We start from the raw sequence: 18427 nt of genomic DNA, 5'->3' as shown, positions 1-18427 counted from the left end.
CCACCCTCCCTCCCCCCCCCGGCGTCGCGACACACGACGTCGCGGCGGGGCGGTTGGCTGAGCACGTGCATTTGGGGCTGTTTTCTCCTCCCCGGTGCTTGTGTGCGGAGGGCCTGGCCGGTGGGTGTGCAGCGGCCTTGGGCCGGAGCTGCCCGCCCGAGCCTCGCGGAGCTCTGCACCCTTCCTCGAGTCCCGCGGGGGGTTTTGGTTGCTCCGCCGCGAGGGAGCGGTGGATCGCGGGCTTAGCCGCACACGCCGAGAAGGTGTTCGGTCCTCAGGGCCAAGGAGGTCTGAAACGAGGCCCTCGTGCTTGCTGGGAGCAAGCGAGCGGTGCGGGACGGCCCTGCTCACCGCCTCCAGGTGACTGACCCTTCCCCAAACACCATTCGTTTCCCCTGCCCTCCTTCAACAGGTTCCTCCTCAGCCCGCTGTAGGGATCATCCTTGAAGCTGTTACCGGCTCTGGATCCTGCCCAGAGAGGGGGTTTGGAGGGGGTCGACAGAACCACTGCAAGAAGGCTCTGGCTGTAACCGCAGCCAAAAGAAACGCCTCGGTGCTGGTGCGGGAGTCTTCGTCTGTCAGGCTGCAGCGTTCGTGTCTGCGTTCCTTCCAGCTACACGCGGCTCAGCCACGCAGAAAGGGAAGTCATGCTGAATAAAGAAACGTCCTCCTTTAATCAGTTTGTCTTTGAGGCGTATCGTTTGAAGGAAAGGAGGGTGGTGAAAGATGTCTGCAGACATGCTCTTTTGTTAATTAAGTTGCGCTAAGAGCCGTGTGCACATTCCAGCTATCACTGACGGCAAAATGCGTGCCCATAGCCTAATCCAAGAGCTGCAAGGACTTGCCCAGTCAGTTTGGTAATCCTGAATACAGATCTGTTCTGGCAGGCAAGCACATCTGCTTTTAGGCTAAGCAGGCACCTCGGGTTTATAGATTTCAGCAACCTTCCCCTTTTTTTCCTGTGGAGATTTTATAAGTGTGAAGCTAGTGGTTTCCATACTATGTTGTCCAGAGATCCTCTGGTCCTGTTTGTGACAACACCCAACTTCAGATTAGCAGGGAGAATGATCAGTGTTGCCTACAGCTCATCACTGAAATGGGCAAACAGAAGCAGAGGCTGAAGTCTCATGCTTGACCCTGTGATCATCCTTTTATTGTTCTGAAAGAGACCACATCACATACGCTTTGCTAATGGGTATTTACCCACAAACTCTGTGCTACATATAGACTAGGTTGTTAATACTAGGTTGCTCAGAAGAGCTGCATTTAAAAAAATGGTAAGCATGAAAAAAGTTCAGCAGTCAAGGTCCTAAATACCACACAATGTCTTACCTCTTGTATTACATAGCTCTGAGTTGGACCAGAACTGCTTTCAAACAGAAAAAGTACTAGATCACAAGCAAGAACTTAGTTCATCAGGGGGGACAGCATCTTCTGAAGTGCTAAGCTGAAAAAGCATTGGTGATGAATGGGTCACTTTGTCATTGTGGCAGCTACAACAGGCACAACTTATCTCCTACCAGAAATTCTAATTCACTAGCCCATGTTTTCCTCATTACTTCTGTCACTTTTATTTTGCTATTACTGGGCTTTATTTTTCCTCATTACTAGCCCTAGCATGTGGGAAGCAAGATGTATATATTATTAAAAGCTTTCTTTCCTATGGATCCAGCTCAAGTGCCTCTTCTGTCTCATGTTTCCTTATTGATATTTTGGGAAATGCAAACCTTTTTGTGAACCCTGAAATTAAATAACTAGTTCATTCTTGACGTAACAGAGTAATGCTTATTTCTAAGTGTCTGTTTGCTGTATGAATATTCTGTGATTATGTCCAGAATTAAGCATTTTAAATTAATGTACCTGAGCATCTCTTGCTCCATGTGTGTAAGCAACTAATATACAACAAGGTAAGAGGAAAAGACCTGCTAAATTCTGTAAATTACATCGAGGCTAAGATGCAGAAATTATCCTGTGAATTAACTGTTGCTTCCCCCATCCCAAAACACAGACACACATGCACACTTACTTTAAATATTAAATCAAGACAAAACTAGACTTTATCCATTTTACAAAAATAGCTCTTAATGAGATTTAATGCCTGTCTCCATTTTACAGATGTTCCAGACAAAAGCTACCTGCATATTTTATACATAAGAACAGAACTTGTGAACAAGTTGGAACATCCCCTCTGAGCTCATCTTGTTTGAATGAGTGTAGTAGGTCACCTGGGTAAAACCTTCCTGTAGCTTGTTAAAAATGTCTATGGTTGTGTCAAGTTTTCCCAACAATGATCCAGAAAAAAAATGACTTCACAATAGAAACAGTAATTCCTTACAATACAGTTAAGGAATGTCTGTTTAGGTAATAAAAAAATGCACCAATGTTGTCATGAAACTAGTAAGCATTCAAAATGGCTAACATAAGGTTATATAGCAATGAAACATCGATAGGTTAGATCTTTCCTGCTTAACTTAATTAGGAAGCTAGAAAATTATTTCTGAAGCCAGAAGAATACCAGAGACCTTACCCTGGAGAGGTTATCTTCATTGGAAGTTTTGCAATCACAGGCAAAACAAGGTATTTTAGCCTCTGGAGAGGCAAGCAGACTGCATTTTGAGACTTCTTGTGTTACAATTCTCCCTCCCAGACAAGATTTACAAAGCAAATGCTAAAACTGTCTCAAGTTAAGATATAAATAAATAAACTGGAGTGACATGACTCCAACAGGATACTCTTGACTTATGCTACAGCAGAAAATAGTCTCTTCATAAATCTGAGCATGAAGTGGTTTTAAATAGTTTACATGTGATCCATGCCCTGTGACTTGTCACTTATTTTTGGTTCTTCTTTTCTCAGACCTTTAGAATATATTATGTGGGATTCAGAGAGATTAGTTATATCCATTTCCAGGAATTCTGGACGTTGTCACAGGTATCCGAGTCTTGCCAATGAAATCTAAAACTGAGGTCTACTGCCACACTATAGTGCTTAATGATGACAGAATGGGATTTTAAATAACTCAGGCTGGTTCTTTGCATGTTGCTGAATTTTAGTCTTGAGTTCGCAGGTCTAGATTTAGAGTTGAATTTCAGAACAGACAGCAGCATTATTTATTAGCACGTATTAGTCCAGTCTCACAGCAATTAAGAAAGGACTCAAGTCACTCTTCAAGTTAGTTTGAGGACCACAAGAATAGTGATGAAGTTCCACTGTGCACCTAATGCATACACTGCAGGCTCAGCAGTGATAACTCCGGGTTCCCTGCAGGCATCTGAGGGCAGCAAGTGAGGCTGGGCAGCCCTTAGTTCCGGGACTCCGAGGAAGTTGGGCTGCGAACTGTGGACATCAGGTGGGACTTGTATGTCTTGCTCAGGCCAGTCATCCAGAACTTCAGAAGCTTGACGTTGTCCTCCTCTGCAGCTCCCAGAATGCTCAACAGTTTTTGGGTGTCCTCCTTGGGTCTGCTGTCCACTTTAGTGAATTTAAAGAGGACCTTCACTTTGCTGCAGAAACAAGAAATTCCTGTCACTATTACAACGGACCTGTACACATCAAACTGAGCAGTGTGAGCAGAATGAGCAGTAGCTTCTGTTGGTGCCTACAGCAACTAGATGTTAATAAGAGCTTCAAAAAATATCCCAAGGAAACTATTTTCAAGCTTTAAATGAAGAAGCTGGGGGGAAAAGGAGTACGGAAAAGGGGAAATTAGTACCCATTTTCACTAGTAATACTCATAAGTCTAGTCTGTTTTTTCATTCTAGCGAAAAGTTTAATGATTACCTGGGACAACTGGGAATCTCCCCTGGGAGGCACACGTAGCGCCCAAGTAGCCTTCAAGCAAATGTTAAAATCATAACAGTTCCATGAATTATTTCACCTGGCCAGTCTTCCTTTTAACTACTAGCATCTTTGAAATGTAGTGCCTGAGGGTACAACCATGACATCTGTTTGGCATGTTGTCTGCACTAGAATATAGTGTACTTTGACAGGCTTATATATATTTGCATACTTAATTGTCATAATCTATATAAGGCAGGCAAGTATTGTCAYGTAGGTAACTTACAGATGCATGAACTGAAGCATAAAGGTTGAGAACCATGGAAAGCCAAAAGTAATTAGGCTAGAGTAGAACCGATATTCTTAGCTCCCAACAGTGGGGTTTACTACTCTTAAGACTAAAGTGAAAGTTAACTGGCTACAAGTTTGTCCTTTACTCTGGAAAAACTGTTCTAGGATTAATGCTGAAGCTGTTTCATCGAAAACAACGCAGTTGCACTTACTTCATCCACTCTTCCTTTAGGCAAACAAGGCACTGATCCACAACATCTACAGACAGGTTCTGGTTGGTCAGAGCGGCTTCAATCTTGTTCAAGATGGTAGGGCCAACTACAAGAACAAGAAGAGGAAAAAAGGGTGAGAAACAGGACTTGGAAGATACAGATTACCTATTTGCACCTTTACTACTAATTGTTAGCAAGGACTGGTCCATTTATTCATTCTAAAATCTATAATGCATGTTTGTTCCACCTCTTAATCTCTTCCAGAGCACTGATTTGCACTCATTTTTCACTAGTACTTCCATCTGGTTATTAATGCAGTTCCTTCTACATACAGAAGGCTATAACTATTAATAACAGCACAGCCAAATTCAACACAGATCATTATCTGAGAACTAATCAAGCCAAATTCTTTCCTAAGTCAAGAAGAAATCCACCTGTTTTACAAGGTGGAAAAATATACCCCTCAGCTGCCCACCTTGATTTAATTTCCATGGAAGAGGAGTTAAAGATCATCCCACTAGAAAAACATCTGATCCAAGAAGCAAAACGTAACTTTGTGAAGGATACCAGAATACACACACACACACACACACACACACACAGGTTCAGGGGCCTTTGTTTTATTCAGACCTGCTGTTAAATGGAGGTTGTTTGGATTCTGTTGTATCTAGTCTCAAACCAAAAGCTAGTAGAAATGCAGAAGTTTTATATAATATATTATCTGAAAATTAAGATTTTCCATAAAACCTCCACTTCCATCCTGAGGGTATGCATCCTGTTTGAGCAGCCATCAGATGGAACACTAACTTGCAGCTGACCTGTACGTGTAAATGTGCTTCCCTTTATTTCTCTGTATCTGTCTCTGAACGTAACTGTTGTTACATTTGAACTGCAGCGACTAAAATCTCCACTCTTGCCTTAATGTTCCTCTTAATAAGGGCAATTTCAGGGTACTTAGTAAAAAAACAAATAGCCAACCAACCCAGGGCATTCCTTTCCTGGACCACTTTTTGGAATTCCCTAGGAGGCTATTTTCTGAGGAGTCCGTGGCCTGGTAAGTGCAATGTGGTGGTGCCGAAGAGACCTTTCAGTGACTAGTTTTGTCCAGAAGCTTCTGGACATGCTGCAGGTTGGACGTAACATGCTTGAGCTTTGAGGGGTTCTGAAGAGATCTAACTGTGTTATTAGGATGCTATAATCAAACGTGTAGACCTACAGCAGCTGCTGGAGCACAGGAAGAGCACTACAGAGGGAATAAGTCTTTGCTTTGCATTACACCTGTATCTTCAGAGGACAGAGCAGGAAGGGTTAGCCATCTGCCTCCTCTCTTGAGAGAGGCAGTGAGGCCAATTCATCTAAGTTAAGACTTCCCAGAAAACACAAGATTGATTGACCTGAGTATAAGCCACAGCTAGGTGCAAGTGTTCGAGGCCCTGAACAGTGATTTGCAAAAACAAAGCTCTGTATCAGTCATACTTGTCTATTTTGTAGAACATGGGAGATGAGTAATGTCATGGTCCTCATCTGCTTAGACTCATTCAACAGTGAGTGATTCTAATATAACAACATGAAAAGACAAATTCTTCAGGATAGAAAGTGTTCATTGTGGGTCAGAGAAGAATTCCCCTACAATTGCTACTGTACCCACGTTACAGAATTTCTCATTTATGAAAATTAATAAACTGATCTAGTAAAGCAAACCCTTTACAACTAACAGGCTGTTCTAGACCTCACCAAATAGCAGTAAATCCTAAATTAACACCCCAATTGTATACTAACCTGGCCTTCTGCCCAGACTTCCTTAAGGGCCAGTAAATGAACAGCACATCAAGATGCTCTTTTAATCTCAGTACTACAGGTTTCTTTTGACAAAAGATTGTGTTTTCAAAGCACCCACCTCGATCTGCTGCAACAGGGCTACCGCTGGTGACAACAAACTCGTACTTGTTGAGGGACTGCTCATCATCGAAAAGAGTTGGGTAGAGACTGGACCGGGTAGCAGTGCGAACTTCCACTAGGACTGCAAACTCTAGAGCAACAAAAGCCCAGAAAAACATTAACTGAAATAGCCCAGATTCTAAAACACAGCTACGTACCTGCTCCAAGCAAGCATGACTCAGCTTACAATACTTGGTCCAGCAATAACCTTTGCTCACTAGGAACCAGTACTGTCAGCTATGCTATGATCAGCACTTGCAGCAGGTGTCACACCTTTCAACTACTGATCAGGTAAAGATATGGGGAAAAAAATGAAGTGGCACTGATTTTAGTTCATGCAGTGTTGTTAGACTATCTGCCAGTATTTTATATATATATAAAAAAAAAATTGCCGTGTCCTTTAACACAAGATGATAGGGAAAGAAGAGGGTTCTGCAACAGATTCTTACCAGATGATAATATGTGGGATGGGATTTGTACATGTGGGCTAAGCCCTAAGAAGTTACAACGATATGCCTCTTCATACTGGTCACTGTAGGGGATGATGCGCACGCAACCAACAGGCAGCATAGTCTAGAAAAGGAAGGAAACATGTCAGGAGAAACATTAGAACTAAACCAGTAAAGCACAATTTTCTCCCTGATTTGCAGGGCCAGCCAAGGCTTGGAGCACTGCTGATGCAGATTCAGCTGATTTGGGGGATCAGAAGTATCTTAATCAGCTCGGAAAACTATGCAGTTGCTACACAGAAGACAACCAAGACGACCAAGGATTGCTGTTTTTTTTTTTTATAAACCACATAATTTAGAACACATTCTCCATAAGATTACATGTTAGAGACAAGTCATTATGAACGCTTGATTACTAAAGAAATATATGTAAAAATATGCAGCCAGGAAGCAAAGAAAAAAGTTCCTACCCGTAGCACGTCAAAAGCAGACTGGACAAGATCCATGTCTCGAGCTTTCCAGATGACCTGGTTGCCCATCAGAACATGCCAAGCCAGCATGCGGAATGCCGATGCCCCAAGAACCTGAAACAAAACCATTCTGCATTGGTAATGAAAATTAGTGAAATATCCATTTTAGCCTGTTAAAAACATCACTGCCTCATAAAAAAGCTGTTAGAACAAAAAAAGCAGAAATAAACATGAAAATTTAGCAAGCTTTACGCACAGAGTAAGAGAACTAAACTGCAACACCAAGATTAAGTGTTTTTTGACAGGAGATAAAGGTGTCAGACTGTCATGCAAAACAATACTCTCTCCATCCATGGTTTCAAGAACAAACAGCAGCAAAATATCACCTTGCCAACATGCCTAATCAAAGATCCAATTCAATATTAAGCTCAATAACAGAACAACTGTTTATTTTCTAGCTTTCTCCAAATTCTTTAGCTCTCTGGAGAGATTGCACGAATTAGCCCACTTGTTGGCCAAGTTAGTGGTTTTGGTAAAATGGACACACGCCCGTTTGGAATGGGACTAAGCTTCTATTAGATGGTAACAACTTTCAGGCATTTCTCTGATCTGGGTTACGTTCACAACAATGATCCAGCCATGAAAGATGAAACAATATTCCTAGACAAGCCTACACATGCACAAATTTGCAATGCAATGCGGCACAGTGATAGCTTCAAACATTCAAGATTAGAAAACAGGACAACAGAAGGAGACTAAAGAGATAAAGCAATATAAAATCAAAAACATGGGAAGTTATTTGTCAGGAGTGTCCAGGAAAACAAACTGGTGAGAAAGAGATTGTGCAACAAATGCACTGAACTTTCTCCCTCATCCAGGCAACTGGAAGCACTGAAGAAAAGCTAGATCTGCACAGAACCATTTGTTTTGTTTGTAAATGATTTATTTTTTCCTCTCAAACGCTTTTGTTCTAAGAAAATAAAACTTGGCTTTGAAGGTGCTGCACAATCTCTGTATTAAATTTTTGTCATTGCTTTTGGGAATAGGACAACTGAAGAACTTGAGAGAAATCATATGATGACCTCCCACATGATCACTAGAGGCCCAAGACAAAAGGACGATGATCTCAGAGACAAGAGTCCTCAGGGATGCGGTTAACACTGTCACTAGCTTTCAAATATCAACCCGTTTCATGTTTCTTTGCTGACTCATTTAACTAGCAAGGCAAAAGCAGGTAGCTCACAGAACCAGGGAAGAAGGCAAGTGCAGACTATAGGAAAAAAATTATCTTTTTAAAAAACCTTAACAGGAGAACCAGAGGTTATTAGCTTTTGAATACAGCATATGTCAGAGTGCACGAGTGCTCCTCTTACCTGTCTCATGTGCCTGAGGGAACGAAAGACAGACAACCTTCTGTGAGCTACATTCCAGCTGTTGCAATCTGGCATCAGAGATGTTTCAGGTGGACATTTAGACAGCTCCTGCCCTTCTACAACATCTGTCTGGGCAGAAGGCTTCTCTTCTTCCTCAGAACCATCCCATCCTTCTGACTCTTCTTTCAGGTCTAGATAAAAAAAGGCAGAGTGGTCATAAAAATCGCTGCTCTCCAGGAATGGAAACTGCCTCAGAAGTGCCTACACATCCTGCAGCCAACTGTTTTTGGCTAGATGTGGAGAGAGAGAGCTCAGATATAGAGCAAATAGAGTAACTGAAAATACTACCATTAATAACAGACAGACCTAAAGTAAAAAGTATAATCAAGCTTCACACTTCAGATGTAAGATAACCACTGAAAGGTCAAGAAGGAATTTTCATCTACAGAACACAATGTCATATCTTTTGACCAGCTATGCATTCTCTATTCTTCCTTTAAGGGTCATGGCCAAAGCTTTCTAGATTCTAGTCTAAATGGATTAATAAAACAATTCAGTGTAAGAAAAATTTATAATTCTTTAATTTTAGAAATTTTGTGGAAAAATGATAAAGGACAAGCTTCATATCTTGTGACTGTAAATTCTTCTGGCCACAGACATTCGTTGGGAAGGTGAACCCAGCCAGACAGAACAATAATCACGATGATGCAACACTTCTACAGAAGTGGGAAACAACGTATGTGCACGCAGAGAATTTATGAGGCCAAGGGCCATGATTTCACGTTCCTGTCAGAGTATATAGGAGAACACATCAGCTACTGCACAGCCTAGCACAAAGGTGAAGTCTGAGGGATGACTACACTTATGATGTTGATGAAAGGAGTTGGTGTTTCACCATCCAAAGTATTCTCAAAGGCTCTTCCAGCTCTGGAAACTTTAGTCTCACCTGCAAGTTTTTCCATCTGAACAAGGGTGTCTTCTGTTGGTGCTCCCTCCAGAAGCTTCTCTGTAAGCCGGCTGCCACAAGCTTTCAAAAGCCTGGAAACATTGAAAAAAATAAGAGTGCCCATTAAGCCTACTTGCTCGGTACAAAAATCTTGTAAGAAACTTGGTGCAATGAGCTTAACAAAAAATCTGACCACCACCACCCTGTGGTTTCTTTCAACAGTTCTCGACGCTTTCCTCTGTGTGTAAATATCAATGCTCCTTACAACTATTGCCACTCAAGTCACTGTAAGGTCTACCATTTTGCAATTACTTTGTGCAACACTTATCCCCCATGCAAGTCACATGCCAGTGCTGCAACCCTCTCTGTGGCATCTTTCCAGGGAAGTCTGATGAGCAAGTCAGGCACTGGAGTAACGTGCTGTGGAATCTCACAGACATGCTACCGTGCCAAACGCTGCATCTCTCACACTGCGTCTCACAACACACGGGCACCTCCAGGTGAACAACCACTGTACTTCAAGTGTGAATCCCAGGTACAACAGACTGGGGCTGGGAACGTCTTTTCTTGCTTTCTTCCGTACTATATTCCATACTGCAGAGCCTTTCCATCTAGATAGACGTGGTTTCCATTAGCAACCATATTAATAGGTTTACTTCACAGCAACAAGAGAACTTTTGTCCTAAAGGCACCAGAAGGCTGCTGTCTTTCTGTGCTTAATTCCCTCTCACTCAGGGGCAACTTTGCAAAGCCCAATTTACTAATTGAGGAACAACCACCTGGACACTCAGTCACGTTTCCACCATTTCAGAACATGAGAATTTTCTGTTCTTGAAGGAGTTACAGAAGCTAGAAACATAAATGGCATTACCAAGCAAAAGAAGTGTGCAAACATGCCCATAGGTTTTCATCATTGGTCAGTGACGTTAAGGAGCGGGCTGCATTGCCATTCCGCTGGTGCAGGAAGGGAGTGAACGCTGTGTTCATCCGCTGGGCACGCTGAGGGCACCCGTACTGCTCTGCTTCAAACACCTACATCACAAAAGAAGGGCAGTAAAAGAGACTGAAACAAGTAAAATGCTTAAGCAAACCTGAGAAAAAAGAACAAGCAAAAAGGCCATGTCATATACAGTCACCCAAAAGACATTGTAAAATACGGGAAAAGAGAGGAAAGGAACACCTTAGACTGACTAAAATTATCATCAAGCAACACCCATGCTCCCCAAAATGTTGTTCTTCACAACTTTAGCTACTTGCATTTCTAAGGAAGCCAGTGTCTAGCAGTTGGGGCTGTGAAAAATGCTACAACTGGTTTAAATTGACTTGAAGCTTGTTCCTCCTCCTCCTGCTGCCCAGATGCAGACTCGCCTCTTGTCCCTTGTGTCAACTTTAATGAGCTTCCTGGCTGCAGTGAGCTGGATTGGTTTGCAGATGAATCAGAAAGCTAACTACCATAAAGTTTTAGTAAAGCTGAATCAAACTCACTCCCCGCACTGACCCACCTTGAGCGCTTTGCCCTGAAGCTCATCAATGATGCCTCTGATTTTTCCCAACAAGAAAGGCCAGGAATTGATTAGATAAATCCGGTCCATCATGATAGTGATGATGCTGTACCAGCGCTGGAAACCACGAGCCAGGCTGTCTTTGATAAAGAAGGTGTGGCTGAACACAAAGCCATGCTGTTCATCTCCGAAAAAAATAGGGCCTTCACGTCCTGGGCAGACCTGAAGGGGAGGGACACATACACCAAACTAATTCAGCACATCGCACAGCTGAAACACTAAAAATCTGGTTGAACAAAACTTCCTGCTCTTTAACACCACCTCCCATGAAGCCTAAGTTACCTGGTGAATAAAACAAGCCTTTTATAGGCTGCTATCCAAAATACATGGGCAAACAGACCTCCAGAGACGGCCTGCAAACATGTAACCTTCATTTTAACTATCTTAAGAATACAGCTCTGCTTCACTATAATAATTTTGAAAATCCACAAGGAACTGCTGATTGCGACACACAAACACTCATTAAACTGTAAGGTTTCCCTTCCCTTCTATGAGATGCTGAACATAAATGGTCTACAAAGATTAAACATTTCTTGATGCAAAGCAACAGATTCCAATGTTTTTACAAACACAGTTTATCTCAGAAAGAAAAACAATAAATGCATAGGAGCAAAAACAATAAAGGGAATTTTCTAGGGTCATAAGGTGAGAGGAAGAAATCCCCAAGGTTATCAAAGATCAACCCTGAAAATTCCCACCAATCCTGGAATGAACGGACTTCTGTGTCCGTCTTTCCACCTCCATTCCTTCCTTTTTCAGGCTGCACAGAGTGGCTAAGATCAACAAAGCAGTATCTTGGATTCAAAACAATGCATAAGCCCTTGGACAAGTTTTCTCTGTGCACTCCAAGCCAGTTACCTCACAACTCAGACTGCGAACACAGGCCTGACGCACAATACTGAACAGCTGGGGGTGATTTGGGTGTTGGTGACTGACATACTTGATTGAAGTCTCTTTGTCATGGCTGACATATCCAGGATGTCCTCCTGCAAGAGAGCGGCAACCCTGAAGATAGAAAAGCAAAATCCAACCGTAAATGAGCATGCAACTACCTAAGGTTTCCAAAGGCCTCTGCATTTTCCCTTCAAAAGGTAAGGAAGAGATATATACATTTACAGAGGCAAATACAGATATTCATTAAGAGTAAGCTGGACATTGGAAGTTTGAGGCAAGGTCAGAATCTGAACCCAGCTCCTCAACTAGCATCCTATGGGCTATGTTTCCCCAGCTGCTATGCTCTTTTTCCACTCTTTGGTTTGATCGGGAATTTGATGATGACTCTACAAGTGGTCTAATTCAGTTAAACAGCAACAGCAACTGTGAAATCAACTGGCCTAATAAAAATGGCCATCATCTAAAAGAAAGTAACAAATAGTTCAAAAAAGGTTCTAATAGTAGGCAAGCATGTGAACAACTGCTAACACATATTTTCTCTATCATTTTAATTGCTTTGGGGATTTTTTTCCTATTTCCTGTTCAATATTGCTGTTAAATTTTAATAATATATGGCCAGACCTAACCTAATGAAACAGATGCTCTTCAAGGATGAGTGAGGCATTTCTCAGCCACTAGAGAATCAGGTAACATAGGCTAAAGAGTCCTCAAAAGATCACCTTGTCAAACTCTATACGCACAACAACAGCTCCTTAATGTCTTGTCATGGATTATTACAGTTTATAAGGACTTGGAGACCTTTTAGTACTGGCAGTCACATACAAATACGAGCGCAGGTCACATGCATTTTTTTCCTCCTAAGCAATGCAATTTGCACTAGAGAATCCATGAGCCCTTTAGCTAAGCAAGGGGTCACTGATGTCTGCACACGCACATACACACTTGCCTCACACATGTCTGACTTTTTCGGCCCTGGGCTGCTGGAGTCAGCACTGGCACCTTCCGCTGGGCTGTGTGAGCGGATCCTACTGCTCATCTGAATGCCGCCTTCTTCTTCTTCCGCCTGCTCATTCTGCCCAGAGACGTCTCCGCTGCTTGCACCTTGAGGAAGCGGTGAATGCAGAACCTCGGTACAAAAGAGGGTGCGAGGACCGTGGAGCTCACAAAAATGGCAGAGGGCAACGATAGCATTCATAGTGAGAGCTCAGCACATAGGTCAGGCCTCCTGCAGGAAAGGGAGGCAGCACACAGCATCAGTAAAACAGACAGACATTAAAACACCCCTTGGACCCGCGTGGCACAAGCCCTACTCTACACTCCTCCGTGAGATCGTGGGGTTAAGCTCAGCTAAAGGGACTATGYGCTCGGTTTGTTTTTTCCGTGGTGAAAGAGGTGAAAGACACCAGCGGCAGCTTCCAGAGTGTTTTATCTTTGCCCGAGGGAAGCCCTGACACCAAGCTCCCCCCAGGACAGACCCAACCTGCACCATCGTCACCCCCGACCACCCTGCTCCGCTCACACCCGCGCCCAGGCCTGTAGCGACCCCTCCGTCAAGCAGGGAAGGGGCTGGCCGCTCGCAGGGGTGTCAGACCCGCACCAGAGAAGCGGGGCCCCCAGCAGACGCGGCCCCACGGACACTCTGACCGGGCCCGGCCTCCCCTCAGCTGGGACCAGGCCCGGCCACCTCAGCCGTGAGGGGGTGACGCCGGGCCAGGCCGTTGCTCCCAGGCCCGGACACCTCAGGGCCCTCCCGGACGGCGTGAGGATGAACTGACCCTCTGGGCCAGGGCGCCTCGGGCCCCCCCCGGGCCGGGCCCCCCGCCCGCCCCGCTCACCGCCGCTCCGGGCTCCCCCGCCCCGGCCCGTCCCGTGGCTCCGTGCGCCTGACACACACTGACCCGCCGGCCTGTACCATCCCTACGCGGCGGCAGCGGGGGGGGGAAAGGGGGGGAGATGGCTTCCCGGCCCCGCCCGGGCCGCCGCCAGGGCAGGCAAGGAGACGGACGGCAAGGACCGGGGCCCCACAGAAGCGTCGGCCGCTCTGCGTCGCGGGTACGGAGCCGAGACCCGCTCGCCGCTTCCCCTAGTGTCCTCGCTCCCCCCTCGGTGCGGCAGTGGCTCGGTCCACGGCCGCCCTTTCCATAGGCGTTAGGCAAAACCACTCTCTAAAAACAGGGGGGAAGCGATGAAGCTCTGGCCCACGGCTCCTCCCTTCCCTCTCCTTCCCCCGCACGTTTGCCGCGCGGCCCAGAGCAAGCAAAGAGTTTCGACCCCTGGGACGAGGTAGGGACGAGCCGCCTCCTACTACCACCGCGGGCGCTGGGCCCTGAGCCGGCCCTGCTCCCCCCGCCCGGGGCGGGTGGTGTGGGCCAAAGGGCGGGTCACGTGACGGCCGCCCCGCGCGGGGCGGGGGGGGTGCGCCGGGGCGTCCTGGGCGCGCAGGCGCGTGCGCTGCCCCCGGCGGGGTGCACGGCGCTGCACAGGGCGCTGCACGCTGCGGTGCGGGCGGGCGCAGCYTGTAACGCGGCTGCGAGCGGCACCCGGGCAGGGCCGGGGGCTCCGGGGCTCGCCTCGGCCAGCCGCCTGCCTGCATGTGCGCAAACACAGCCGCGGCTCAGGAGCCACGGTTGCACGACAGGCACAACCCATCATGCAATACAGCATATGCATTTAATAGTATTTTAACTGCTCACAAACCCATTCAGCTATTGCCCGGTACCTCCAGACACAAAGGAGAGGAGACGRCTCAAAGATCCGTTAAAATGAGCATGCACGGATCTTCCTCCATTAAAAACATGCAGCCGTGAGACAGCGATGCTTCAGTATTACAACACTTYAGACCATTAGAATATAAGATTAGAGCTGATGAAGGCTTCCTCCATTAAATGTTATCTTTTCCCTCCTCCCTTTAATATATGAAGACAATTACATCTAGGAATTTACCCAGGCAATTCCCAGATGAAGGCCCTGAAGGAAGGGAGCAGCCACCTCAAGTCAAAGGAAACAAGCCAGTTTTAGTCTCTTCTAATATATATGTCCTCCCTCTTTTCAGTTGCTCCAGTTCGTCATTAGCATCGCAGTGGTATCAGTTTACTATTTATCCCTAGGAGAATATGAAAAGATAAGCCCCACATTCCCTTAGAAGTAGTTATCCTTTCAGGCTTTAAAATAATCAATTGCTGGATTCTCCCCCTTCCCCTTACAGTGTAGGTGACCCCTAGACTACCTGAGCCTTACAGCAAGTCTTCCACAATGTAACAGCATAGGTCTAGAGCGCTTTTGGAAACAGTGCTAAGGCAGATACAGGGCTGTATTAGTCTTCCCACAAGAACAAAAAGGTCTGGTAAAAAAATAATCTACATTTTAGCATTCAGCTGAGTACACCTTGTATTGCTGCGGACAGAGTTTAAATCCTCAGAAATAGCAGATATCAATGATACTACTAGGATACATGCCCTTGGCTCCAAGCAGCCACGCTTGGACTAAAGAATTATGCTTCTGTTGGAGAAATGACACTCAAATGGTCAATGAGACTGATGATGATGATAACACGAGAGATGAGATTTGAATAGAAAGAGACCTGATTTGCAGCAAATGTTTGTTCCCGAGTCCATCTAACCCTGGAGCCCATCTTGGACCAGGGCCAGCAGCAGCTCTTTCTAAGGAGGACGTACTGTGTGCTTGTGCAAAAGAAACTAGCTATTTCTACTAGAGATACACCAGGAAACCTCTGAGAAGCTACCAACAGAGCTTGAACAACCCCTGACCACGGGGCACGGCCCCACGCAGACGACAACTAGCGTCTCCTTCCAGACAACTGTAATCACTTGTCCTGAGATGTGACAAGAACAAGAGAACCCCCCAAAAGCTAAGAACAAGCCAAATAAGAAAGACCTACTATCTCGTTCTTTCAGGCCAGCCATTTAAGACAAGTTAAGAAGAATTACTCGTTTTTTATCTTTATTTTCCAACAGTACATTTAAACAACTTCTCAGGTCTAACCTCCTCAGCCAGTTTGGCCATGCAGAAAACAATTCCTATGTTATACAGATTACCTATGACAACACACAAAACGGGTCGCAGTTGTACTGTAAAGGGAATTTGTATAGAACAAGGCAACTTTAGTGACGCAAAAGCATATGGTGCAATGGCAACACTGCAGGTATATTAGCAAAGTTTACTAGTTAGGGCTCCTCAGTGGCACAAAAATAGGAGAGGTGGTTGCATGCAAACAGCTTCTAGCCATTTTTTAAGGAAAAAAACCCAAACATGTCAGTACCAGCTAAGTATAACTGAACTAGAGACCCCTCCTGTGGCTAAAAAGTGTAGTTGCAAGTCTCATGCTACCTTCATAACTGCATTTTATATCTTTGCTAATTAAGATGCATGAAAATATGATGAGTTAGATATCAAAGCAAGCACTCAGTATTTTGTGATCACACCTTGTGGTCATGCACGACAGGAAGAACTAGCCACAGCACTTCTCCCATCCTAAGTTCAGATAAACACAGCACGTAGTGGTCTTATATTCTATCAAAGTCCTTCCCTACAACAAATGTGAGTTAAAACCAGAAAGCTCAAGTGTTCTCAAAGCTTCTCAGTTGGCCACAGCCCATGCTATTAGTTCCAAGACTTGAAGGAGCTACTTCAAAAATCTGGAAGACTTAATTTCAACAGGATCTCAAGACATGCAGATGCCAGACGGTATGTATTTATCAGATCCCTACTTAGAAGCCTTTCTGCAAAGCACTTTTGGTGAATGCTTTCCATCTACTCAACTCCAGTGGCGAGAGCTGACTTTTAATTTTCAACAGCAACCAGGGAATTTAACAGCACAATTATCCACATCAGAAAAGAAACTTTAGCAGGTCTCTAACTTTCAAAGCACTGTCCTTAAAAAACACATTAAGAAAAATAGCATTATATGTAATCTCAAACAATCACATAGCAATTTCTACCATCCTTTCGACATGTGGTATGGATTTATTTTACCTACTTTAGGCAAGGAAAAAAAGAAAAAAGCTGCTATTTGTCAGCTGCACATATTAGTTTGCTTGTAATTCCACATATACAAAAGCCACTGCAACAGCTCTCAGCAGATATATCCACATTCACTAATAAGAACTAGTGCTACGAAACCTTAGCCATGCTAAGTGGACGTTTGCGGTTCTTCTCAAACTTCACAAAAGCATTCTTCATACATTCTCCCCCAGCAAGCGATCCCTTGGTGACGAAAGGCGAGCTTTCCACATGTTTGTCTACGTGGCAGTTTGGGGTTAGTCATTGTCAGTACTTTTGGTGACTACTGCACATGATCGTAAATACTTCTACAACCCAACTTCGTGCTTGAGCCCGCAGCACTATGAATCGCATGTTTAACACTTCCACAGTACCAGAGCAGAAAATCGTATAAGCATGTTTAGCATTGAAATCACTGCAGGATTAACTAGGAAAAGACTTTAAAAATCATAAATATCTTTAATTACAAGACTGGTAAGGCAAGTTAAGAAAAATAAGATTTTGTTTTAAGATTAGGTGTAAAAGTTGCCTTCAAATATGGAAGTCGCTATGATAGGAAGCACAAGTACTCAGTGGTGAGCTACTAACACTATGGACCTATGCTGTGTTTGCTACTAAATTGCTATTTATACTTTAAAAACTTTATTCACCACCTAAAGAACAGGCTGGGGACACTTCACTTCTACTAGAGAGCACACCACTGTCAAAGAGGCTCTGCTAGAATTAAGATGGCAGTTTTAAATGAAAACCCCAACAGTTCTGTATCAGCAGTGGAAGCACAAATGGTATATTTTCCAACCACCGGTGACCTCAATACATACAAGTTTCACACGGCAAGAGCCAGAAATGTAGTTCCCACTTAGGTACCTGAAAAAAGCTGGCAGGTTATCAGCAGTAGCAAGCAGCTCCTATTCAGGTGTTAAGTAGGAAGCACTGGATGCTGAGCTGCTCACATTCTGACCTGATGACAGGTTTATTTATGTCTGATAGCAGGAGATTTGCACTGACATGAAGTGTTTCAAAGGTGCTTGAACAATAATAATCTCCCAATACATTAAGAGCTACAGAAAATAAAGAGCCCATTGATTCAAAGAGTGAAGCACTTAAGGAATCCAATGACAACATTGCGATGTTTGAAATAGTGATTTAAAAACCAGATGTTATTCCAGAATGTTATTTCCAAATAAAACCCTGCTTTTAGGAGAGCTGTATAGGATTATATCATAAAGAATTGCTTCCTTTGGAAACAAAGAAAAGATCTATAGCATGACCTTCACTTAGACTGATTTCCAACACAGAAAAGTATTAGATGGTTGAATAAACTCCTTTATGCCATATTGTATAGAAGCAAGAATTTAGATCTCTTTCAGTGTGAACAACTTCATATCCAGCATCCTCCAGAACACCAGGGTCTTCCAAATATCCTTTTGTTTAGGCCCAAGAAATTTGATCTAATAGCAAACATTATTAGGAAATATTTTGTACCAGAAACTAAA

At 44.2% G+C, this 18427-nt stretch overlaps 2 protein-coding genes across 5 annotated transcripts in view; both read right to left on the bottom strand.

Annotated features, from left to right (window-relative positions):
- PLD6 (phospholipase D family member 6) overlaps nt 1-816 on the bottom strand; it is a 3659-nt gene extending 2843 nt beyond the window's left edge. The window contains exons 1-2 of the mRNA XM_026082967.1: nt 799-816; nt 457-613 (exon numbers count right to left, since the gene is read on the bottom strand). Of these exons, the coding sequence (XP_025938752.1) occupies nt 457-613; nt 799-816 (175 nt within the window). The remainder of the gene's footprint in view (nt 1-456; nt 614-798) is intronic.
- A 307-nt stretch (nt 817-1123) lies between these two features.
- On the bottom strand, nt 1124-14054 carry FLCN (folliculin). Of its 4 annotated transcripts, none has more exons than XM_026083146.1 (12): nt 13811-14054; nt 12859-13137; nt 11877-12023; nt 10959-11180; nt 10328-10488; nt 9457-9548; nt 8511-8701; nt 7138-7251; nt 6668-6791; nt 6178-6309; nt 4281-4386; nt 1124-3503 (listed from the first exon to the last, which is right to left on the bottom strand). In XM_026083146.1, exons 2-12 carry the CDS (start codon nt 13105-13107, stop codon nt 3302-3304), a joined length of 1740 nt encoding a protein of 579 aa, XP_025938931.1. In that variant the 5' UTR covers nt 13108-13137; nt 13811-14054; the 3' UTR covers nt 1124-3301. The 4 variants fall into 4 exon arrangements, with proteins under 4 accessions (XP_025938931.1, XP_025938929.1, XP_025938930.1 ...); XM_026083144.1 differs by having other exon boundaries at nt 13748-13817; XM_026083145.1 differs by lacking the exon at nt 13811-14054 and adding an exon at nt 13688-13755.
- Nucleotides 14055-18427: the final 4373 nt, after the last annotated feature.

Source organism: Apteryx rowi, unplaced genomic scaffold, assembly GCF_003343035.1.
Source record: "Apteryx rowi isolate R43461 unplaced genomic scaffold, aptRow1 scaffold_6, whole genome shotgun sequence".
Classification (NCBI taxonomy): Eukaryota; Metazoa; Chordata; class Aves; order Apterygiformes; family Apterygidae; genus Apteryx; species Apteryx rowi.
Note: the sequence above shows the minus strand (reverse complement) of the source record. Positions and strands in the feature narration are given on the sequence as shown.